The sequence below is a fragment of the Rhinoraja longicauda genome, chromosome 9 (assembly GCF_053455715.1).
Source record: "Rhinoraja longicauda isolate Sanriku21f chromosome 9, sRhiLon1.1, whole genome shotgun sequence".
NCBI classification, from domain to species: domain Eukaryota; kingdom Metazoa; phylum Chordata; class Chondrichthyes; order Rajiformes; family Arhynchobatidae; genus Rhinoraja; species Rhinoraja longicauda.
The window spans coordinates 58228703-58254467 of NC_135961.1; the positions used below are offsets into that span (position 1 = coordinate 58228703).

Genomic DNA, 25765 nt, shown 5'->3' on the forward strand with positions numbered 1-25765 from the left:
GTGGCCCTTGTGGCTAAAGGGATCAGGGGGTATGGAGAGAAGGCAGGTACAGGATACTGAGTTGGATGATCAGCCATGATCATATTGAATGGTGGTGCAGGCTTGAAGGGCCGAATGGCCTACTCCTGCACCTATTTTCTATGTTTCTATGAAACACCTTTGACCTGATGAGGGATGGGGATTCTGAATTTGCCACTTGAAACTCAGGTAGAGGCAGTAACTCTTGCACTGTGCCATAGCTTAGAAGGAGATGACGTAGAACTGGGAAGTTTGATCGGACTTGGACAGTTCATTATTTTGACGGGCATCGATGCTGTGAGTGGCAGGGCCTGTCTGTGCTATGTGAAGAGGTTTGCCTTATGGCATTTTGAAATTCTGACTTCATCAGTTACGAGAAAAAATATTTTTACATTGTTTGATGAGTTATTTATATGTGGTCATCTGATGAAGGTCAGCCGCCCATAGTTTGGATCAAGATAATAAATAGATCTGGTGAAGGGCTGGTGGGAGGCAGTTTTTTCAGAACCTGCGGCTAATCAAGATGCTGAGAACAGACACAAAGTGCTGGAGTAACTCAGTGCGTCAGGCAGCAACTCTGCAGAGAGGGAATAGGTGACTTTTCGGGCCGAGACCCTTCTTCCCGAAAAATATTTGTTGCGCTTCATTTTACTGTTCGAGGCTCCACAAAACAGTGCAATGCTTTCTTCAGAAGCAAAACATTTAGTCTCCTTCCGACATTGACGTCACCCATCCACCCAAAGTGACGTGTAAAAGAGTGACATTCTGAGCTGTAAATGACAGCCCGGTGGAATTGGAGTTTCTTGTGGCATGGTTGAAAGACCAAGGAATGTACCAGTATAATTATGGAAATGCTATTTTGCCTCATGCCGACAAAAACAAGGGAGTCTCCAGATTTTCTGTACTTGGTTTCTCAAAGGGAAAGAATACTTCCTGCTGAACTACTCCTTGGTGTGGCTTCAGCATTGCCTTCAATGGACTCAATTTGGGCTTTTTTTCTTTTTGGAACAAAGGGACGTGTTGCCTTTCCCTTTAAAACTGCCTTGTGGAATCACAACTGCCAAGACGGAGACAGAACTGGAAGCTATTGCGTTCTTGGGTCTGGGTAAGTGCACTTTAGTTCTTGGGATTTTGCATGAAATCATAGATGGGAGCCTAGCTCACCTTCAACCTGCAGAAGGAAGTGACTCAAGCCATTTTGTCTCGCACACTCAAACTTTGTCCCTTTTGAATGTAAAAACAAATGTTGATAACGTTGGACTGTGTGTGGCAATGATGTTTTTGATGATGGAATAAGTTAATTTATAACAACAGATTTTAAGGCGTGTCACTGGGATTATTTCATTGCCGACAATAAGGATTTAGCAGAGGTAACCAATAATTGTTCGGCGACTAGAACTGCTGCCTCACAGCGCCAGGGACTCGGGTTCAATCCTAACCCTGGCTGCTGTCTGTGTGGAGTTTGCAAATTCCCCCTGTGACCACGTGGGTTTGCTCTGGTTTCTTCCCACATCCCAAAGGCGTGCGGGCTTGCAGGTTCATTGCCGCCTGTAAATTGCCCCTGATGTGTAGGGACTGGATGCGGAAGTGGGAGGTGACATGGGACTAGTGTGAGCGGGTGATCAGCGGTCAGTGTGCGCTTGGCGGGCCGAAGGGCCAGTCTCCACGCCCTACCTCTAAACTAAACCAAACTGTCTCTTGGAGTTACTTTCTAACCCCGTAGTAATTGTGTCCGTATTTTTTCCCCTTATGGAGTTCATTTCTAATCCGTGATAACACATGCTATTTGGAAACTAAAGCCCATCTGTTCTCAACTTTGCAGCATTCTTTTGTTTCAGAGTTCTGGAGTTCTTCTGTGTACAAGAGAGCAGCCAAGAGCCCTGCACCTTCCAGCAGTCCACTCAGCACAGGCGGCACTTGCACGCAGGCCAAGCAACAAACTCTCTCAAACAAAGCACATTCCATCCGGACTCGAACGCCTTCAGAGCTGGAATGCTGCCAGACCAATGGTGCTCTGTGCTTTATTAATCCCCTCTTTCTAGAAGTGCACAGTAAAGATATTCACAACAGCCTGAAAAGGCAGTGTTCACAAAGCAGGGAGACGGGCAGGCCCCACTCCCCCCCACCTCGCCCACCGCCACTGCGGGTGGGCACAAACATGAACCAGACGGGCAGTCCGGGCCAGGCGAGCGACACCGCCAGACACCCGGAGACTAAAGCTACTCCCATTCCACCGCCTCGGAGCAAGAAGCTGGCAAACAGCTCGGAGGTGGAAAGAAACCCGACACCCCTGCACGGGACGGCAGTGAAACCGTCTGATTGCACAGCAGCGGCGGAGGAGGCAGTGACTGCTACAGGCAAGGGCGAGGCACAGGCATTGCACAACGTGGCGAGCTGCAGCGAGGGATCAGCTGCGAATCTCAGTGCTCGCATCCAGGAGATCAAAGACAGGCAGAGGCTGAGCGACGTGAGCATGTCCACCACGTCCACAGAATCGGACTCCAGCACCATGGACGTGGACCGCGGCTGCCCCTACCACCAGGACGGGGACACCAACAGCAGCCTGGAGTATTCCGACGGGGAGAGCGACCAAGAGGTGGCCCCCCCGCCCTGCACCCCCAAGAAGAAACGGCACAGCTCCTTCGTCTTCCCCAAAATCGTCAAGACGCACATTCAGAGAGTGAGCGGGGTGTTCAACTCCTTCATGACGCCGGAGAAACGAATGGTGAAGAAGATAGCGGAGATGGCCCGGGACAAGCAGACGTACTTTGGGTGCTTGATCCAGGACTACATCAGCTTCTTCAAGGAAAACAAGGACTGCCACGTCTCCAGCACGGACATGCTGCTCACTATCCGCCAGTTCATGACCCAGGTCAAAATCTACTTGACCCAGAGCTCGGAATTGAACCCTCCAATAGAGTCCCTCATCCCTGAGGATGAAATAGGTAAGCAGAATGTGGCTGCCGTGCCTATTGTCGGCTGCAGAATTCACTTGGGATTTTGGTGTGACTTGCCAGCCTGCAGGAACGCGATGTGCAGAAATCCGACAGTCTTTGTCCATGTCTAAAAATTACTTTGCATTTAGCAGGATTATTGTGCACCTTAGTACAATGTTCCCCTTTGTATGACTTGCAAATCCTTTGCAATTTGTTCTATTTTTAAGGGAGGAAACTATTGTTGTTCGATATCCACATAAATAATAGGAGTTGCTGCTGCTGCAGGTGGCTGTTAAGAGGGGACTTTATGAATATTAAAAGGTATTGTGTCACCATGTGTGCAGCACCCTAGGCTTTGGAAAATCTTTATTTTTGGTTATTAGGGGGCTTATTTGACAGCATAAACCTGCTGTTAGAAATCACATTAAAATGAATCATTTCACAGCTGTAACAAAACTGAAAATACATCATATTTTTAGAGCTGGCATAAAGTTTGTTGACTGATTCTAAATGGTTGCTTGCAATAAAGGGTTTATTGTGCTGGGTCACTGATGTTAGACCAATCCTGATGCCTTTGTTTGGAAGCTGGTTGTAAATGTAATGAAACCAATGTGCCAATCTTACATACAAAGTCTGAAGTTAGGAGGAAGTTTAAGTCAGAAATATGACTATCTTATGGGAATAATACCGTGACATTTCCGAGCCCAGAATCAACAGAGTTTGAATTGAGGTTTTACATGTGTTTGGGAAATGCATGCTTTGCATCATTAATGAAGGATTAACACCAGAAAAACAGACATTAAAATCAGTAGGCTGTCAGGCAAATTTATGTGCGCTTTTTCACTTCCGCAGCTGGTGAAAGAAAAAGAACCATGGTTTGCAGGTTAGTTAATTCTTGCAGATTATTTATGTGATGAGCTAAGCGGATAGGATTGTGTAGGGAGGAACTGCAGATGCTGGTTTATACTGAAGATAGACACAAAATGGTGGGGTAACTCAGCGGGACAGGCAGCATCCCTGGAGAGAAGGAATGGGTGACGTTTTGGGGCGAGACCCTTCTTCAGACTGATGGTTGCATGTGCTTTGTACCCTTCCATATCTCATTTCCCTCTCCCCTGACTCAATCTGAATGAGGGTCTCAACCCAAAACATCACCCATTCCTTCTCTCCAGAGATGTTAGTTAGTTAGTTTAGTTTAGTTTATTGTCACATGTACCAAAATACAGTGAAAAGCCTTTGTTGCATGCTAACCAGTCAGCAGAAAGGCAATACATGATTACAATTGATCCATTTACAGTGTGTAGATACTTGATAAGGGAAGAATGTTTAGTGCAAGGTAAAGCCAGCAAAGTCTGATCAAGGATAGTCCAAGGGTCATCAAAGAGGTAGATAGCATTCAGCACTGCTCTCTGGTTGTGGTAGGATGGTTCAGTTGCCTGATAACAGCTGGGAAGAAACTGTCCCTGAATCTGGAGGTGTGCGTTTTCACACTTCTATACCTTTTGCCTGATGGGAGAGGGGAGAAGAGGGAGTGGCCAGGGTGCGACTGTCCTTGATTATGCTGATGGTCTTGCCGAGGCAGCGTGAGGTAGCCGGAGCAGCGTGATGCTGCCTGCCCCGCTGAGTTACTCCAGCATTTTGTGTCTAAGAGGATAGGAAGTTGGTCCAGTCATTAATCTTTTGTTTAAATAAATGGCCAAAAGCAGGCCGAGTCTTTCGAGTGGATGGAGAGGTGAGTCAGGCTATGGAGACATTCTCTTGCAATGACAATATACAGAATCACTTCTTATCTATTAAAAGTTGCCTAATCCGGAACAAAAACACAAAAGTGCTGTAAATACTCAGCTGGTCAGGCAGCATCTGTGGGGAGAAAAGCCGAGTGAACATTTCAAGTGGCTGATCTCTCATTGGAACGTTAAAAGGTGCATAGCATTGTACCTAATCTGGTCTGTGTTTGTGGTCAAGCGCAAAAAGAAAGCCTTGCATAGGTGGAGGGATGGTCCAAAGAAGATTTGTTTGCAGGGTGGTATTTCTGTTACTTCATCTGACCTATTTCCAGCAGCACCGTTAAAGTAGGGGAATTTTAGTTTGGTTTACTTTATTGCCAAATAAAGATAGATTAAAGATAGTCCAAGGGTCTTCTATGAGGTAAGATGTACTGAGTTACAGTGGAAAACTTTTTTGTTGCATCCTGTTCTATCAGCGGAAAAACTACACGTGATCACAATCAACTACACGTGATCACAATCAACTACACGTGATTACATTCATGACAGTGGTGTATACACATATACATTCCTGTCATGTGTATTGATACAGGATGACAGGAATAATGTTTAGTGCAAGATAAAGTCCAGTAAAGTCTGATTAAAGATAGTCCCAGGGTCTTCTATGAGGTAAGATGGCAGCTCAGGATTACTCTCTATTTGGTGATAGGACGTCTGTTGGCAGGTTGAGGGGAGGGGCACAACAGGTTGCTAAAAGCTAGATCATATGAATAAAGTGTGGGGGGCAAGGAAAAAAACTGTTTAAATTTAGAGTTCTTATTTATTTCAATGTTCTGCATTAGTTTAGTTTAGAGAGAACGCACAGAAACAGGCCCTTTGGACCATCGAGTCCGCGCCGACCAGCGATCCCTGTACACTAACACTATCCAACACATTAGGCGACAATTTGCAATCTTTACCGAAGCCAATTAACCTACAAATCTGTACGTCTTTGGAGCGTGGGAGGAAACCGGAGCACCTGGAGAAAACCCTCATGGTCACTGGGAGAACGTACAAAGTCAGGATTGAACCTGGGTCTCTGGCACTGTAAGGCAGCAACTCAACCACTGCTGTCCTTTCTTTGAATTTAAGGAAAAGGTAGAACTGGTAGTATGTGTTTAGTCTGCTGTTTAAACCTTCCATCCCAGAGGTTGGTTTTATATACACATCTAAACTGTGCTTGACAGCACTGTGCGTGACAGATTTACTAAACCGCAGCACTTTGCCATATGGTGAACAGATTTAGTCATCCTTAAAACAGGAAATAAGCAGTCTGATCGAAATTTTCCTATGTTATGCTTTGCAAAATGACTCCATTTAATGAAACTTGTAAAGATCTCAGAAGCCAAGGGATCGGGAGAGCTTAAAATCTGAAATGAGATTCAAAAGTGCAGCAATCACTCTGTGTACTTTCTACTGAAGTGAGAAGCCCCTCATCAGAACTGAGAGAATTCAGCTGGTTCTATTGCATATCTGCAGATGCTGATTTACACTGAAGATAAACACAAAATGCTGGAGTAACTCAGCGGGAACAGGCAGCATCTCTGGAGGGTCAGTCTGAGGGAGGGTCTCGACCCGATACTTCACCCATTCCTTCTCACCAGAGATGCTGCCCAGCCCGCTGAGTTACTCCAGCATTTTATGTCTTTCTTCCACACAGACTGTGCTCTTTAAGTTACACTGAGATTTGTTTTTAGTATTTGAAATAAATTAATTTTGGGCAGATTTGGACTTGCTGCTTATTTAGGAAGTTTAAGAATAAGGAGTAGACCATTTAGAACGGAGATGAGGAAAAACTTTTCAGTCAGAGAGTTGTGAATCTGTGGAATTCTCTGCCTCAGAAGGCAGTGGAGGCCAATTCTCTGAATGCATTCAAGAGAGAGCTAGATAGAGCTCTTAAGGATAGCAGAGTCAGGGGGTTTGGGGGAGAAGGCAGGAATGGGGTACTGATTGAGAATGATCAGCCATGATCACATTGAATGCCAGTGCTGGCTCGAAGAGCAGAATGGCCTCCTCCTGCACCTATTGTATAATAATAATAATAATTTCAGTCATTCCAAACTTGGAGAAAAGACGAATAGTCTGCGACAAAAGGTAGCCTGAAAAAAAAAAAAGGAGATGAACACCAGGCACGAGATATTAGTTTCTAAAAATATTCGGCACAAGGAATGAGGTCACTAAGATTTGGCTGCCTTGCTGTTTTTGCAGAGGCTACAAAACTGAATTGCTCAACAGCTCCAGTAAGTGCCTGAGGCAGCAAGAAAGTAAATGTCAGCAGTTAACCCCTTCCACTGCTGCTCAACAACTCCTCCACAGGCAGCTCAGAAAAGTCTGCACCAGACATCGCGCTGCAATGCAATGTTGAACATCTATTGAGTTTGAGTTTAGTTTATTGCCACATGTGCCGAGCGAGGTAGTCACCCAGAGAGTTGTGAATCTGTGGAATTGTCTGCCACAGAAGGCAATTCACTGGATGTATTCAAGAGGGAGTTGGATATAGCTCTTTGGGCTAACGGAATCAAGGGATTTGGGGTAAAAGCAGGAACAGGGTACTGATTTTGGATGATCAGCCACAATCATATTGAATGGCAGTGCTGGATCAAAGGGCCGAATGGCCTACTCCTGCACCTATTTTCTATATTTTTATGAAAAGCTTTTGTTGCGTTCTAACCAGTCAACGGAACAACAATGCATGATTACAATCCAGCCGTCCACAGTGTACAGACATGTGATAAAGGGAATAACGTGAATAATATTTAGTGCAAGGTAAAGACCGATCAAAGGTAGTCCGAGGGTCTCCAATGAAGTAGAGAATAGCTCAGGACTGCTCTCTAGTTGTGGTAGGATGGTTCAGTTGCCTGATAACAGCTGGGAAGAAGCTGTCCCTGAATCTGGAGGTGTGCGTTTTCACACTTCTATACCTTTTAGTTCTTCAGCAAACGTTGATTAGCTTCAGCAGAAGCTTTCAAAGAAAATGTTTTACATCAGTCTTTAACTTTGGCCAAGTTGGAGTGAGTTAGGATAATGAAAACGTACTCCTGTAGTGCCATCCTCCACCCTAATCACAAAAGGACACAAAGTGCTGGAGTAACTCAGCGGGGCAGGCAGCATCTCTGGAGTAACATGGACAGGGGAGGTTTCTGTTCGGGGACCCTTCTTCAGTGTGAAGAAGGGCACTGACCCGAAACGTCACATATCCATGTTACTCCAGAGACGGCGCTTGCTCCGCTGAGTTACTCCAGCACTTTGTGTCTATCCATTGGATTACTGATAATTCACCTGCTCATATTCCAGTTCATGCTGTTGCTTGTGTTTGCCTTGTGCCCAAAGGCATGCACGGTTTCCTATTACCTGAACACTTCAGTTTTGAAATTTAGACTGCAGGAAGTAATAATTAGGAGTAGCAGCACCTAATTTGTCCGTCCAAGCCTGCTCTATCATTCATTAGGGTGGTACAGTGGCCTGGCGGTAAAGCTGCTGCCTCACAGCGCCAGAGACCCGGATTCAATCCCGACCTCGGGTGCTGTCTGTACGGAGTTTGCACGTTCTCCGTGTAACCGCATAGGTTTTCTCGGGTATCTCCAGTTTCCTCCCACATGCCAAAGACGTGCGGGTTTGTTGGTTAATTAGCTTCTGTAATTGTCCCTAGTGTGTAGGATAGAAGTAGTGTACAGGTGATCAGTGGTTGGCGTGAACTCGATGGGCCGAATGGCCTGTTTCCACGATGTATTTCTAAACTAAACATGACCTTCACTGATGCTATTTTCTTGCCCTTATTCATCCTCCCCTGATTCCACTGTTGGGTCCCCTGATTCCACTGTTGGGTCCCCTGATTCCACTGTTGGGTCCCCTGATTCCCCTGTTGGGTCCCCTGATTCCACTGTTGGGTCCCCTGATTCCATTATCAGGTCAGGACATCAGGTAATCTGCTCTCCTTACTGCATCTGGCCTGTATGTGACTTTTGGACCCATCAATGTGGTTGCTTCCTCAGCTTGGATAATTAGGGATAGAATATCAATGCTAGTAATTCCAGTGACCCTCCACATCTTGTCCAGGAATAAATTAGAGTGGAAGTGCAGTCAACTTTCCCCATTGTTCCTCTGTTAGCTTAGTGGCAGCCTTTGTCTCTACCTCCGGCTATGCAGTCTGTTGTCTTGCTTTGCTAGGTTGCAGCATCCTTTCATCCAGTGGTATCATTTTCTCTGGAGCTGGAAGAGTATTTTCAGTATGCATATTTCCTTTTAACCTTGCGTAGTTATAACTTGTAATAAATACCAAATACTAAGATTGTTAAAAGTTCCCAAGTTATAGGAGTAGAATTAGGCCATTCGGCCCATCGAGTCCACTCCGCTATTCAATCATGGCTGATCTCTGCCTCCTAATCCCATTTCCCCGCCTTCTCCCCATAACCCCTGACACCCGTTCTAATCAAGAAAGGTACACAAAATAAGTGTTAAGTCTTAATGTCTTTCTGGTCACTTATTGTGAGATGTGCATTCTAGACTTAAAGTTTTTGACAATTTGATTTTGAACTTTTGATTTCTTGTAATCTTTCCAGATTTTGTTTTGGAGAAAGCAATGCACAAATGCATTTTGAAGCCTCTGAAATCGTACATTTATACAACTCTGATGCAATTCCATGCGGCTGATGGCTCCTGGAAGGAGTTGAAGGAAAATCTGCTCTCAGTCAAACAGAAGGTACCTCAGGAGCTGGGAGTTAATGCTGCCATCCCTGACACTGTTACTCTGGAGAAAATAAAACATAAATTTTCAAACATGCGCAAGAAGTACTCGCCAGAGAAGAAGGTATTCCTGCTGCTGAGGGTCTGCAAAGTTATCTACACGGTTATGGAGAACAACTCAGGTACAATATTAGTTTCGTTATTTCCTTAACATATCCTTATCATCGTCCGCTTTGATCTGTCGTTTTCACACCTTACCCTTCCATATCTCAAGACTCTCTCTCCCCTGACTCTCAGTCTGAAGAAGGTTCTCGACCCTAAAAGTCACCCATTCCTCATCTCCAGAGATGCTGCCCGTCCCGCTGAGTTACTCCAGCTTTTTCCGTCTACAATGTAATTTCACTGATTTGTGGCAAATGAATAATGTTAATGCATTGGGCAAGAGTAAAATATGGACAAGTGGTGCATGAATGTTTAATGTCTCTATAATCTCATGGAAATTAGTGTAGATTGGGAGCAATGATATATATTTATTGTCAAAGGGGACTGGATAAATTGTCAATAGGAGATAGAAGAAATGAATCTGGGACACAACAAAAATGGTAAAAGGGGGATGTAGGGATTGTTACTACTTCTGCCTATGAAGAAAACAGTAAGAAATTCCAGGAAAATTAGAGAAAATTAATGCCAGTGTAAATTTTATGGCGAGAGGGAGAAATGTGGACCTGGTTGGTAGTCTGGGCAGCCTGCTTTCAGAATTATGCTCCTATAATGATGTGTGCCTCTCAAATGGACTTGAACGCACTTCACCAACTTGTGTTTTGGGAAGACAAGATGAGATACGTGCGGCACCACTCTCAATTCAACAAATCAAAACAGACTACAGTAGCTAAAGCAAATGGCACATAGCACTTTTTCCACGTCTCTCTGAGAAAATATGAAGTTAAAATGGTTCAGTTCAGTATGGAGATGCAGCACGGAAACAAGCCCTTCAGCCCACAGAGTGCGCGCCGATCAGTGATCCCCACACACTAACACCATCCTACACACAACAGGGACAATTTGTAGTTATAGGAAGTCAATTAACCTCTCAACCTGTACCTCTTTGGAGTGTGGGTGGAAGCCAGAGATCCTGGAGAAAACCCATGCAGGTCTCCGAAGAGACTGCACCCGTATTCAGGATTGAACCCGGGTCTCTGGCACTGTAAGGCAGCAACTCTACCGCTATGCTGCCTGTCCAGAATTAGGGTAACCTAGTTACTATGAGTGGGACCAGGGAGTTGATAATGTATGAGCGTTAGGCTTCATTGAATATTCATCCACCAACAGAGGCTTTTTGTTTGTTTAAACCTGCTCAAATCCATTTTCTGAAAAAAAACATTGCCTAAATGTAATTTAACCCCAAAGCCTTTCGATATCGGGTAAAACGAGAGAGGGAATAATGATAATGATAGTTTATTGTCACATGTACACTGATCAGCCAAACCATTATGACCTGATGAGCCAAAACATTATGACCACCTGCCTAATATGCTGTTGGTCCTCAGTGTGCAGCCCCATACACAGCAGGGTGCGATGCACTGTGTATTGTGACACATTCCTCCCATGACCACCATCAAAATTTTCTGTGACTTGTGCCACAGAGGACCTTCTCTCAGTTCGGACCAGACGGGATAGTTTTCATTGCCCTCGCGCATCGATGAGCCTTGGGCGCCCAACACCCTGTCGCCGGTTTGTGGTTTGTCCCTCCTCGGACCGCTGTTGGTAGGTACTCACCACTGCTGACCAGGAGCACCCTACAAACCTTGCCGTTTCAGAGATGCTCTGACCCAGTCATCTGGCCATAACAATTTGACCCTTGTCAAAGTCGCTCAGGTCTTTACTCCTGCCCATTTCTCCTGCATCCAACACATCAACTTCAAGAACTTACTGTTCATTTGCTGCCTAATATATCCCACCCCTTGACAGGTGCCATTGTAACAAGATAATCAATGTTATTCACTTTGCCTGTCAGTGGTCATAATGTTTTGGCTGATCAGTGTATGTAGGTACAGTGAAATTCTTTGTTCGGCATACTATCCAGTAATCAAAGGTATCTCAAAATGCTGGAGTAACTCAGCAGGTCAAGCAGCATCTCAGGAGAGAAGGAATGGGTGACATTTCGGGTCGAGACCCTTCTTCAGTCTGAAGAAGTGTCTTGACCCGAAACGTCACCCATTCCTTCTCTCCTGAGATGCTGGCTGACCTGCTGAGTTACTCCAGCATTTTGTGATACCTTCGATTTGTACCAGCATCTGCAGTTATTTTCCAATACTATCCAGTAAAATCCAGATAGATAAGCACAATTGTAGACAATAACAAAAGTGCAATGATCGTAGTGTAAGAATAGTAGACTTCACTGAGGCAATACGCAGATAGTTACCACGTTTCTGGCACCAACTTGTGCCCTTTAAATTTCAAAGTTGTTAAGAGTACAGAGTCTTACCTTGGCCATAAAGGCCCATTGTCTTGGTGGTGGCATTGTGTTGGTGTTGCAGGGGTGGGCCTGGGCAGCCGGTGTCCTCCATCACTGCTCTGCCTCTCCGTGCTGCTGTGGGGCCTCCAGCGGCCCCTGATCCAAGCAATCCCCTGGCTGCTGCAGGATCCCCAGCGGCCTGCTCCACCGACACGTCAACCCACAGATACAAAGTCCACTCGCCTCCCATTGAAGGTCCGAAGAAGGGTCCTGACCCCAAAACATCACCTGTCCATGCTCTCCACAGATGCTTCCTGACCCACTGTGTTACTTCGACATCTTGTGTCCTGGTGAACCAGCATCCACACTTCCTTGTTTCTATATGTGTAGGAAGGAACTGCAGATGCTGACTTACACCGAAGATAGACGCAAAATGCTGGAGTGACTCAGCGGGACAGGCAACATCTCTAGAGAGAAGGAATGTGTGATTTTTTGGGTCAAGACCCTTCTTCAGAATGATAGTCTGAAGAGTTCTCTCGACCCGCAATGTCACCCATCCTTTCTCTCCAGAGATGCTGCCTGTCCCGCTGAGTTACTCCAGCATTTTGTGTCTACCTTCCTTGATTCTATAGTTTGTTCTGAGCTGCCATGGGGCGATGGGTGCCAAGTGGAGTTGTTGTTTACATAGAGGAACAGTATCCATATCCTGTGAATGAAAAAAAAATTAACAAGTGCAAAAATTATTAATTTGCTAATCTTATATTTTGAAATGAATTGTGCTATCACGAGAAATTTTGGGGAAATAATCTTCTAATTACTGTGTTATTGTACCCACAGGGAGATTATATGGGGCTGACGACTTCCTGCCAATGTTGACCTACATAATAGCCCAGTGTGATATGCCTGAGTTGGATATTGAAATTGAATACATGATGGAGCTCTTGGACCCATCTCTGCTGCATGGAGAAGGTACACCACGCAGTTATTGTTCATCTTAAAGATACAGCGTGGTAACGGGCCCATCGGCCCACCGACCGAGTATGCACCGACCAGCGATCCCCGCTCATTAACACTATCCCACACACGCTAGCGACAATTTTACATTTATACCAAGCCAATTAACCCGCAAACCTGTACGTCTTTGGAGTGTGTCAGGAAACCGAAGATCTTGGAGAAAACCCAAACGGTCACGGGGAGAATGTCCAAACTCCGTCCAGACAGCGGCCATAGTCGGGACCAAACGGGTGTCTCTGGCGCTGTGAGGCAGCAACCCTACTGCTGCCGCCCCACTGTGTTGATGTTGATTAGAATCCCGCCAAGCAAATAATTTAACAAAGCTCTCGCATGTTTTAAGTGGAGAGTGGGTCTCATGCGATGGATTATTTAGGTGATTTGATAAATTAAAAATTTTGGTTCAAGGGTCGCCTGATCGGCTAGCAACCCGTGGCGTGGCAAGAAGGCAAATTAAATAGTTTGCTTCCCCGACTACTTAAAGGACAAGTTTGTGTGTTATTGGAGCGAGTGGTTCAGCTTTCACAAAGAGGAGAGAAAAGTATAGAAAAGACAGACAGGTGGGCAGAGGGGGTGGGGTTGCTCTGATGGTAAGGAATGATATTCATTCCCTTGCAAGGGGTGACATAGAATCAGGAGATGTTGAATCAGTATGGATAGAAATGAGAAATTGTAAGGGTAAAAAGACCCTAATGGGAGTTATCTATAGGCCCCCAAACAGTAGCCTCGACTTAGGGTGCAAGTTAAATCAGGAGATAAAATTGGCGTGTCAAAAATGTAATGCTACGGTGGTTATGGGAGATTTCAACATGCAGGTAGACTGGGAAAATCAGGTTGGAAATGGACCCCAGGAAAGAGAGTTTGTAGAGTGCCTTCGAGATGGATTCTTAGAACAGCTTGTACTGGAGCCTACCAGGGAGAAGGCAATTCTGGATTTAGTGTTGTGTAATGATCCTGATCTGATAAGGGGACTAGAGGTAAAAGAGCCATTAGGAGGCAGTGATCACAACATGATAAGTTTTACTCTGCAAATGGAAAGGCAGAAGGGAAAATCGGAAGTGTCGGTATTACAGTATAGCAAAGGGGATTACAGAGGCATGAGGCGGGAGCTGGCCAAAATTGATTGGAAGGAGGCCCTAGCAGGGAAGACGGTAGAACAGCAATGGCAGGTATTCCTGGGAATAATGCAGAGGTTGCAGGATCAATTTATTCCAAAGAGGTGGAAAGACTCTAAGGGGAGTAAGAGACACCTGTGGCTGACAAGGGAAGTCAGGGACAGCATAAAAATTAAGGAGAGGAAGTATAACATAGCAAAGAAGAGTGGGAAGACAGAGGATTGGGACTCTTTTAAAGAGCAACAAAAGTTAACTAAAAAGGCAATACGAGGAGAAAAGATGAGGTACGAGGGTAAACTAGCCAATAATATAAAGGAGGATAGCAAAAGTTTTTTTAGGTACGTGAAGAGGAAAAAAATAGTCAAGGCAAATGTGGGTCCCTTGAAGACAGAAGCAGGGGAATTTATTATGGGGAACAAAGAAATGGCAGACGAGTTAAACCGTTACTTTGGATCTGTCTTCACTGAGGAAGATACACACAATCTCCCAAATGTTCTAGGGGCTGGAGAACCTAGGGTGATGGAGGAACTGAAGGAAATCCACATTAGGCAGGAAATGGTTTTGGGTAGACTGATGGGACTGAAGGCTGATAAATCCCCAGGGCCTGATGGTCTGCATCCCAGAGTACTTAAGGAGGTGGCTCTAGAAATAGTGGAAGCATTGGAGATCATTTTTCAATGTTCTATAGATTCAGGATCAGTTCCTGTGGATTGGAGAATAGCAAATGTTATCCCACTTTTTAAGAAAGGAGGGAGAGAGAAAACGGGTAATTATAGACCAGTTAGTCTGACATCAGTGGTGGGGAAAATGCTGGAGTCAATTATAAAAGACGAAATTGCTGAGCATTTGGATAGCAGTAACGGGATCGTTCCGAGTCAGCATGGATTTACGAAGGGGAAATCATGCTTGACAAATCTACTGGAATTTTTTGAGGATGTAACTAGGAAAATTGACAAGGGAGAGTCAGTGGATGTGGTGTACCTCGACTTTCAGAAAGCCTTCGACAAGGTCCCACATAGGAGATTAGTGGGCAAAATTAGGGCACATGGTATTGGGGGTAGGGTACTGACATGGATAGAAAATTGGTTAAGAGACAGAAAGCAAAGAGTGGGGATAAATGGGTCCCTTTCGGAATGGCAGGCAGTGACCAGTGGGGTACCGAAAGGTTCGGTGCTGGGACCCCAGCTATTTACGATATACATTAATGACTTAGACGAAGGGATTAAAAGTACCATTAGCAAATTTGCAGATGATACTAAGTTGGGGGGTAGTGTGAATTGTGAGGAAGATGCAATAAGGCTGCAGGGTGACCTGGACAGGTTGTGTGAGTGGGCGGATACATGGCAGATGCAGTTTAATGTAGATAAGTGTGAGGTTATTCACTTTGGAAGTAAGAATAGAAAGGCAGATTATTATCTGAATGGTGTCAAGTTAGGAGGAGGGGGAGTTCAACGAGATCTGGGTGTCCTAGTGCATCAGTCAATGAAAGGAAGCATGCAGGTTCAGCAGGCAGTGAAGAAAGCCAATGGAATGTTGGCCTTCGTAACAAGAGGAGTTGAGTATAGGAGCAAAGAGGTCCTTCTACAGTTGTACCGGGCCCTGGTGAGACCGCACCTGGAGTACTGTGTGCAGTTTTGGTCTCCAAATTTGAGGAAGGATATTCTTGCTATGGAGGGCGTGCAGCGTAGGTTCACTAGATTAATTCCCGGAATGGCGGGACTGTCGTATGTTGAAAGGCTGGAGTGATTGGGCTTGTATACACTGGAATTTAGAAGGATGAGGGGGGATCTTATTGAAACATATAAGATAATTAGGGGATTGGACACATTAGAGGCAGATAACATGTTCCCAATGTTGGGGGAGTCCAGAACAAGGGGCCACAGTTTGAGAATAAGGGGTAGGCCATTTAGAACGGAGATGAGGAAGAACTTTTTCAGTCAGAGGGTGGTGAAGGTGTGGAATTCTCTGCCTCAGAAGGCAGTGGAGGCCAGTTCGTTGGATGCTTTCAAGAGAGAGCTGGATAGAGCTCTTAAGGATAGCGGAGTGAGGGGGTATGGGGAGAAGGCAGGAACGGGGTACTGATTGATAGTGATCAGCCATGATCGCATTGAATGGCGGTGCTGGCTCGAAGGGCTGAATGGCCTACTCCTGCACCTATTGTCTATTGTCTATTGTCTATTGAGAGGAGATCAGGGAAAGATCAGTTGCTACATCTGCCAAAGAGATGATGAAACATGATTTTGAAATTGTGGAAAATTTAGGAGAGGAGTAGTAACAGCAGGAACCGAATGACAAAAGCCACAGGAAAAAGTCACAGTCCTCATTTGTAACTGGCTTGAATCAAAAACGCATTGACTTGATCTAAAATTTAGATAAAATACTATTTAATCTGTTCTCTTAATGATTCAAAAACCGAGAAGCTGAATGGGTATAGATGCGTGGTCAATGAAAGGAATAGATTCTCAACAACTCCCTTGTTTTTCAGTGAATAAAGAAATGAATACAGGGGAGCTTATTGGAATGCATTCCTGGCACTTAGCTGGGGTTTAACTGGGAATTATTTTGCAAGGAAACACTTTGTACATCCTGTTTACAAGAAAGAATCTTATTGTTTGGGTACAGGGTGTTCTCCTTCCTGTTCCAATGGCCATTTTGGCACAACGTCTGAGATGTTACTGAGGCGCATTTAAATAGGAAATGTTGTCATCTCATTAAGAAAATCATTGGTTTTAGAATCATGTATAAATAGGGTCGTGTTTAAATGTGTGGGTCGACAGTGCGATTGCTTCTGACTTGTGAAGTCCGTGAATTTGTCTAATCTTCTGTTTTCAAGCCTGTAAAAGCCCACACGTGACCTAACTATCTGAAGACGCTAGGAACTGCAGGTGCCAGTTTGCACAAAAAAGACACAGTGCTGGAGTAACTCAGCGGGTCAGGCAGCTTATCTGGAGAACGTGACGATTTGAGTTCATTTGTCTGTGTTCTCCAGAGATGCTGCCTGCCCACTGAATTACTCCAGCACTTTATCTCTTTTTCTGAGTATCTGAAGATTGTTTGAAGGCTGTTTCACCCCCAACAGTCGAAACAAGTTCACTTTTTCCGAGAGTGAATTCTAATTGGAATTGAATTGGCTACTTTAACTTGTAGTGACTTAGTCATAAGGTTTTAGAAAATAATGCACCAAATATCTATATATAAAAAGTGCAGGAAGTGATATCCAACATGAAATTCCACCAGAGGACATTAAAATGAACAAAACTCTAGTTGTTCTGGCTGTGCCAGTGATGCAGCTGGTAGAGCTGCTGCCTCACAGATCCAGTGAAAGATACTGCATGAAAACAGGCCCTTTGGTCTAATCGAGTATGCTGCCTGATCTGCTGAGTTACTCCAGCATTTTGTGATACACAGTAATGTTATGCTTTCCCACTTTCGCATCCACTCCCTATAGATTAGGGGTCAATTAACCCACGCGCTTTTGGGATGTGGGAGGAAACCAGAGCACCCGGAGGAAATCCACGTGGTCACTGGGATAAATGTGCAAACCCCACACACATAATGCCTGAGGTCAGGATCGAACCAGGGTCCCTGGAGCCCTGAGGCTGCACCACTGTGCTGCTTTTACGTCACAGTGCAAACCAGTGTAAGAGTTAGAGTACTTGTGATGTTAGACAGTATGTTGCTGGTCCTGTTAAATTCAGAGTTTGTGTGTCATTAAGGCAAACACAGCCCCAAGTGTGAGCACTTGGGCGGCACGGTGGCGCAGTGGTAGAGTTGCTGCCTTGCAGCGCCAGAGACCCAGGTTTGCTCCTGACTACGGATACTGTCTGTGTGGAGTTTGTATGTTCTCCCTGTGACTGCGTGGGTTTATTCCAGGTGCTCCAGTTTCCTCCCACACTCCAAAGATGTACAGATTTGCAGGTTAAATTTTGGTAAAAATTGTAACTTGTCCCTGGTGTGTCGGACAGTGTTCGTGTACGGGGATTGCTGGTCGGCGCGGACTCGGTGGGCCGAAGGGCCTGTTTCTGCGCTGTATCTCTAAACTAAACTAAACTAAACTCAACCAGTCATATAAACCCTGTTGTTTCATTCCATCTAGGTGGCTATTACCTGACTAGTGCATATGGAGCCCTGTCGCTAATAAAGAATTTCCAAGAAGAACAGGCAGCCAGGTTACTGAGCTCACAGACCAGGAACACACTGAACCAATGGCACAAAAGGAGGACTACGACGATCAGAAGCATTCCCACCGTGGAAGATTTTCAGGTGTGGCTCTCGGAGAATAGTTCCAGCCGTTGCTATGTATCAAGTTCTTGTACAGTATCTTACACTGCACGCTTTAGCCTAAAGATTGAAACCCCTGTGTTGAGGGTGTAAGGAGCAACTGGAAAGGCCACACGGGGTTGGTGTTGGGTTGAAGTAACGGGCGATTTATTGAACTGGTAATCACCAGGAGGCCAGTCAAACCTGATCTGTTGGGGTGCGCCAGTTTTGATAAATCGTCTGTTACTTCGGTTGTGGATACGCCGCCGAGATCAAAGGGGGATCTGGTGTGGGGGGGAGGGGCGGCCGAGAACAAAGGGGGACTTGGTGTGGGGGGAGGGGCCGCTGAGAACAAAGGGGGACTTGGTGTGGGGGGAGGGGCCGCTGAGAACAAAGGGGGACTTGGTGTGGGGGAGGGGCCGCCGAGAACAAAGGGGGACTTGGTGGGGGGAGGGGCCGCCGAGAACAAAGGGGGATCTGGTGTGGGGGGCCGCCGAGAACAAAGGGGGGCGGTGTGGAGGAAGGGGCAGCCGAGAACAAAGGGGGATCTGGTGTGGGGGGCCGCCGAGAACAAAGGGGGATCTGGTGTGGGGGGAGGGGCCGCCGAGAACAAAGGGGGACTCGTTGTGGGGGGAGGGGCGGCCGAGAACAAAGGGGGACTTGGTGTGGGGGGAGGGGCCGCCGAGAACAAAGGGGGACTCGGTGTGGGGGGAGGGGCGGCCGAGAACAAAGAGGAACCCAGCGTGGGGGACCACCGATAAAGGAGGACCCGGCAAGGGGGGGGGGCCGGCAAGGACAGAGGGGGACCTAGTGTGGGGGGGCCACTGAGAACAAATGGGGACCCGACGTGGGGGGGGGGGGCCACCGAGAACAATGGGGAGCTGGCCTGGGGGGGGGGCACTGAGAACAGGGGCCCAGCATAAGGGGGTCACGGAGAACAAAGGAGGACCATTGAGGACTATAATGAATACTCTGTAACCGTGTCAGCACCCTATATACATGGTATGCAGGACAAAGAATTTCAGTGTGCCGTGTGAAAATAAAGTACCAACCAATCACCAACTCCGCGTGACATTTCCATTCTGCTCCAACAAGGATGTTATCAAATAATTAAAGAGATGATTTGAAAGCTCATGCAATCCCTCCAACATCATTGACACCCATCCCTTATATTTTTCATCCAATCTTTGCCAATTCGTGGTTGATGTCAAGTCACTTCCAGCACTTTACATTCAGCACTGATTGTGAAAGACTAGAACTAACCCGGCACTGAAAGAGTTCAAGGGTACAATTAACAACCATGCCGTAACTGCATCTTAACACCATCCTGTATTAGTTTTCCCAACAATGCTGTTAACCAAAGCTGTGAACTTGTTATAACTAAATCATATAATGCATCGACTTTCGTACTCCTGTGAGACTCTTGCATTGCCATTTTTTCTCTTGCCTGAAATCATGCCGTGCATCAAGCAATAGAGATTTTAACATTGAGAAAATAATGGTCCCCCATGCAATTGGTTCCCTTTGCAGCAGGCTTGGTCTTTGACAATGATTATATCCCATTATGGTGGGTGAGTTTTGAGTTTCGTTTATTGTCCGAGGTACAGTGAAAAGCTTTTGTTGAGTGCTAACCAGTCAGCGGAAAGACAATACATGATTACAATCGAGCCATCCACAGTGTACAGGTACATGATAAAGAATAATGTGAATATCGTTTAGTGCAAGATAGCCAGTCGAGTCCGATCAAAGATATTCTGAGGGTCTCCAAAGAGGTAGATAGTAGCTCAGGACTGCCCTTTAGTTGTGGTGGTGGGCCTCAGACATGGAACTTCATGTGTGGACATGGTGGGGTTATTCAAACCCAAGCCTATGTTCATTTAAATGCAATCACTTATCCTTTATGGCAGTTTTGGTTGTGACCAGGGTGGTGAATCTGAGGAATTCTTTGCCACAGAAGGCTGTGGAGGCCAAGTCAGCGGATATTTTTAAGGCAGAGATAAATAGATTCTTGATTAGTACAGGTGACAGATTATGGGGAGAAGGCAGGAGAATGGGGCTAGGAGGGAGAGCCATGATTGAATGGCAGAGTAGACCTGATGGGCCAAATGACCTAATTCTACTCCTATCATTTATGACCTTATGACCAGCTTTGTGCTTCCTAAACCCTATGCTAAAATGATCTTTCTCTCAATCCGCACAGAACTACATGCGTGTGGCCTTCAACAACATGTCAAGTGGCTGCACGGCCAAGACATTACTGGTAGAACCCTTTACCACGACAGAGGAGCTGTGTGCCCTTTGTGCAGCCAAGTTCCAAGTCGAGGACACTGACAACTACGGGCTCTTCCTCCTCATAACTGACACTTGGCAGCAGTTGGCTCCCGACACCTTCCCCCAGAAGATCAAGGCCGAGCTGCACAGCAGGACCCAGCCCCAGGTCTTCCACTTTGTCTACAAGCGGCTACACAGCGACCTCCCCATCAATGCCAACGTCGCCTCCGAGGAATAAAATCGAACTCCGTGCGCAAGGACTTGCGCAGTCTTCAGGCACCTTGAAGGCTGTTTGGTTACACTTGAGATGACTTTTGTCGCACGCCAGAGGGCGCTTGCACCTGTAACCCTGTAGACCTTAACATGTGAAGCCTTGCCAATGTTCGTGGAACTGTGTGCAATGCTCTGCAAGGGTTGCAGCTGGTTATCGGGTCATTGCATCATTGTCTTGAAACAGGTATTCACTCTGTGCGTGGCAAAGAGCAGTCAGATGCAATGCATCAGTAAAACTCACTCTAGTTGGATGCTTTGCATCCTTCTCTTAGACTTAAAAAGTGGGGATAAAATCAGTTTGGGCGCAGGCTGCATAAATGGTTTTATGCTTATAGGAAAACTCTGTGTTTCTGTGGATCCCAGAGACGTTAATTTGATAGCAGTTGCTGGTTAACTGAGATGTCTTTTTTTATTATTATATTTTTAAGCCAGAATTTATTATTATTATAAACATCTGGGCATATAATGGTAACAATTAATTTGGGGAATTTGTCTTAATTATTCATTATATTGATTTTTAAAAAATCTCTTGACAATAATGTTGGCGCTGACGAATGAAATTGTTCTTTAGATCGCTCACCTTACAGCTGTTGTACTGTAAGATAATGGCGCGGAGGTGCTTTCTGCCCTGTGACACCACCTGATTTTCAATTCAGCTCCAGCATCAAAATGGATTACAGTGCTGTGGATGAATTAGGTGGCCTTTGTGCAGGGAGAGGATTGCCTATCCAGGCTTCCTAATTGGTGTCCAGTTCCACATTGGTTTGGTTTGGAAACAGGCCCCTTCAGCCCACCGAGCCCACGACGACCATCGATCACCCACTTGACGCGTGGATTGTTGCAGAATTCATTTACTGGAATGGTATCTGGGATGCTCGATTTCAGCTATATGGAGAGATCAGAGAAGTGCAAGTTATTTCAGAGTAGAAATGTTTAAGGGGAGAGGTGAGGGAAGTCTTCAAAATCAAGGAGGATTTAAATAGAGTGACTGAGGTGAATATTCTCCAGTAGATAGTCAGGAATGAGAAAGAATTGATTTAAAACAATTGGCAAAAGAATTAGAGGTGACATTATTTGCTGTATGTTGCAGTAAATTGCATGATTTAAATAGTTTCTAACATCTTTCAAAGGGATTTGGATGTGTAATTGAAAGAGGAGAAATGTACAGGGGTGTGGAATGGGATTGCTCAAAGAGCTGGCAGGCATTTCAAGGGCCAGATATCTCCTTCATGTGCCATATCGTTCTATGAATCCATGGAGGCAACGTAAGGTGAGAGAAATAGCAAGAGGCTAGGCACTGGGGCACAGTGATAAACCAGAACTGAAAACCTGTACTTTATATCAGCCAAGTGTGCTTGGTTATGATATTGTGCCAAGATACAATGGAAAATCTTTGTTTGCTTGCTATCCCGGTAGATCATAGTTCAATGGAAACACACAAGAGGTAGTGCAAAAACAGAAAGGAAGCAGAGTGCCAGATATAGTATTACAGCTCCAGAGAAAGGGCTGTTAAAAATAAGTGCAAGGGCTGCAACAAGGTAGATTGGAAGGTGGAGAATGCATCCTAGGCTTGTGAGAGGCCTGTTCCAGTGTGTGGAAGAAGCCGTTTTTGAATAGGGTAGCATCTGTCTTTGTAAATACTGCCCAACGGGAAAGGGAAGGAGAGGGAATGAGCTGAATGCGAATGGTCCTTGATTGTGTTGGCTGCTCTCCCGAGGCAGTGAGAGGTGTAGATGGAGTCGATGGAGGTGGAGGCTGGTTTGCGTAAATATCCGGGCTGCATTCACAATACTCTGCTATCCCTTGCAGTCCTGGGCAAACCAAGCGGTGTTTCAACCAGAGAGTAGACTTCCTAGAGGTATCTGTAGATGTTATTAGGATTCATTGAAAAGAGTAAGGTGGGTTGCTTTTCATGAGGCACAACTCGCATTATTGGCACAGCCCCTTGTACCAAAAGGAGCTTTTAATATTATAGAGGTGGGCATTGGAAAGTGAGGATGGGAGAGAGGAGAAAGCAATCCGCATAAGCAGCAAAAAAAACAAAATGGTATTTCAAAGGGTGTAGATGGGCCTGGCAGTAAAGGAGTTAAACATGGTCACGTATTATAGGTTTAGCTTCCAGCTTTACCTGTCACTTGAATCCACCCAGCTGTAGTCCTTCTCTGCTGAGCTGCCAGATGGTATCATGGGTAGAAAGCGAAACCTGATACTGTATCTAAAGTCAGTTGTTTACATCTCTATCTTTCCTGCAAAATAATGACTACGTCAACATTCCACGCGAGCATTTTAGTGCTATCCCAAATAATAAAATGTCAATATCCACCATATATTCTAATATTTTTACAATGTGCATAGAAGGTCCCACCTCAGACGACTGGACTGTGCCTGCATTAACATTCTACGCTCTGCCCTGAAATTAGATGAACTTTAAAGTGCTCCTACCTGGAGCAGCTCTCTGTCCTGTTAGCAACTGGAGTTTGAATCTAGCCCAGAGCAACAGGACCAAACTCTCCTTTGTGCTTAAAACAGGCACGTGCGCACACTTTGGCACTAAATTAAACGGTCTGAATTTGAGGAGCGCAAGGATGGTGGTGGGAAATGGAAAGTTTCAGGTTGATCCAACAAGGACACTTGCATGCTCGCTCAGGACATCAGAGCAGTTCTCCTGATCCCTCGTCAGTAACTGGTATTACCCAGAGTACGCTGAACCCTGGCAGCATTACATTTCCTGCTTTGTCCCAGCTTGGGAAGGATCCCATGCGGGTGATAGGGACAGGAAAATTAGGAGATAATCCTGCACTCTAAAACCTCTCAGTTGAGGACATTCAGACTGCCAGTGGAGGGGAAAGAAAATCAATAGCCTACTTGTAGGTTCTGTGGTTTCTGTTCTGATTGCCTCTGCACATGGGCTTCCAGCAGGCAGAGCTTCTGCTATCTCAGCAGCACAGTCAGTCTGGTGAGCATCTGGTGTCCCCTCTGGCCAGGCTTGCTCCTACAGGGAACCTTGAGGGGCAACAGGAAAGGATCACTGGGCGGCAGGGTGGCGCAGCGGTAGAGTTGCCGCCTTACAGCGCCAGAGACCCGGGTTCGATCCTGACCACGGGTGCTGTCTGTATGGAGTGTGTATGTTCTACCTGTGACCTGCGTGGGTTTTCTCCGGGTGCTCCGGTTTCCGCCCACACTCCAAAGACGTACAGGTTTGTGGGTTAATTGGCATTGATAAAATTGTAAATTGTCCCTAGTGTGTGTAGGATGGTGTTAGTGTGCGGGGATCGCTGGTCGGCGCAGAATCGGTGGGCCGAAGGGCCTGTTTCCGCGCTGTATCTCTAAACTAAAGTCAACTTGGTTCTCCAACTTTTTCCTCCTTCCTGAACCATTTTGACTGTCCACATAAAATGAAGATTTATGCCCAGTGCCAAACCTGGGTGTGCTAGCAAAGTGTGAAATTTTAGTGTCCTTGCACTGACACCTCCCTGATGACCATAAAAGTACAATAAAAGGGTCGACCCTGTTTATCTTCCACAGTTTCCCAGTTGTTTGTAGAATAAAATTATGAATTGTGTGTAAAGGTCCAAAGGTCCAAAGGAAAGGTTTGATGTTGAAAGACATGGAGGCAAATTAAGGCCATGAAAAAATGAAATGGAATCATGCTCTTCAAGAAAAATAACTCTGGGTCTCCCCCATAAACAGTTTTATTTTGTGTAGAATGAGCGGGCTCTGTGTAGTAAAGCGGACACCATCAGCACAGCCAGGGTCTGATAGTTGTGATAGCTATGCAGCATGGAAACAAGCCCTTTGACCCAACTTGCCCATGGATACCAACTAGGATGCCCCATCTACACTAGTCCCATCTACCTGCATTTGGAGATATAACCCTCTCAACCGTTCCGATCTACGTACCTGTCCAAATGTCTTTTAAAAAAGACCAATGGAGAACAAGGGCATTGATCCCGCTACCTCTTGCATGGTGAGGGAGCGCTCTGCCATTTGAGCTAATTCCCCACCACAATCATCTATAATGAAGGTGCCGGCAAACACATTTCTAAATTGGAAAAGCTACCACTCCTCACAATTCTCCGCAGGAGAGACATTTTGTGTCATTTGCACATCACTCTGGAGCTGTTTACTGCTGTTTATTTCCCATTTGCCAACTTTGCAAAATATCCTTCCAAGCTTAACACTGGCTGCCCAACAAATAGAACATAGTTTTCTTAGCTGCAAATAAAAGCTCCAAAGGATCACATTTCTGATTCTGCTGACAAGATTCATGATTCTCTGTTCGACTATGTCGGCCAGCAAGATTTATAAGGAGGGAACTATTCTGTGCATCAGTCTCCTTGACATTTTCAGCAGTTGCTGGACTGATAAATCACAAGGGAACAACAGGCATTGGGGGTTGCAGCAATCCTGTGGGTTACATTCGATGTCTGATTTCTGAACTGCTTTGCAATTTGATTCCCATGAATTGGAATCCTTCAGGGCAACTCCAGAGTCTTTTAGTCTTATCACCCTGAATTTCCAAGATATGAATTGTCCCAGTTTTGTGCTCCTTTACTCGTTTAGTGCATTTCCAACAATGTTCGGGATTTTACGCAACGGCAGCTTATTCATTGGTCAATGCGAACCTTTGTTTCAGTGATGCAATTGCGTCTTGCTCTGTGCATTCGCTGATTTATGAAGCAAAACTGACAATTGCCAGTTTAGTGCAGGTTATTCCAATGTGTACTATGGGAACAAATTGTTAACCTAAAATTGGCTTGCATTAAGATGACACTTAGATTGTCTTTTTTTTAATGAAGCAACGTTTGTGATTTGTATTTGTAGTTTAGAACAGCACTAAGAATTTGTATACCAGTATTGCAATAATATTTTGGTACATCAGTCCAAAACCGTTTTATACTGTAGTCACATACTGTGCATATTCTGTACAACCGAAACATTGGATTTTGCACGCAATAAAAATTTAATGTTTTAGTT

General features: G+C 45.4%; 1 protein-coding gene across 4 annotated transcripts in view; it reads left to right on the forward strand.

Moving 5' to 3' along the window:
* LOC144596785 (ras and Rab interactor 2-like) overlaps nt 1-25765 on the forward strand; it is a 145211-nt gene extending 119446 nt beyond the window's left edge. For all 4 annotated transcript variants that reach the window (XM_078405584.1, XM_078405585.1, XM_078405588.1 and 1 more), the window contains 6 exons: nt 1032-1123; nt 1857-2963; nt 9280-9585; nt 12696-12827; nt 18081-18247; nt 20445-25765. In XM_078405584.1, the coding sequence (XP_078261710.1) occupies nt 1032-1123; nt 1857-2963; nt 9280-9585; nt 12696-12827; nt 18081-18247; nt 20445-20753 (2113 nt within the window). In that variant the 3' untranslated portion in view covers nt 20754-25765. The remainder of the gene's footprint in view (nt 1-1031; nt 1124-1856; nt 2964-9279; nt 9586-12695; nt 12828-18080; nt 18248-20444) is intronic.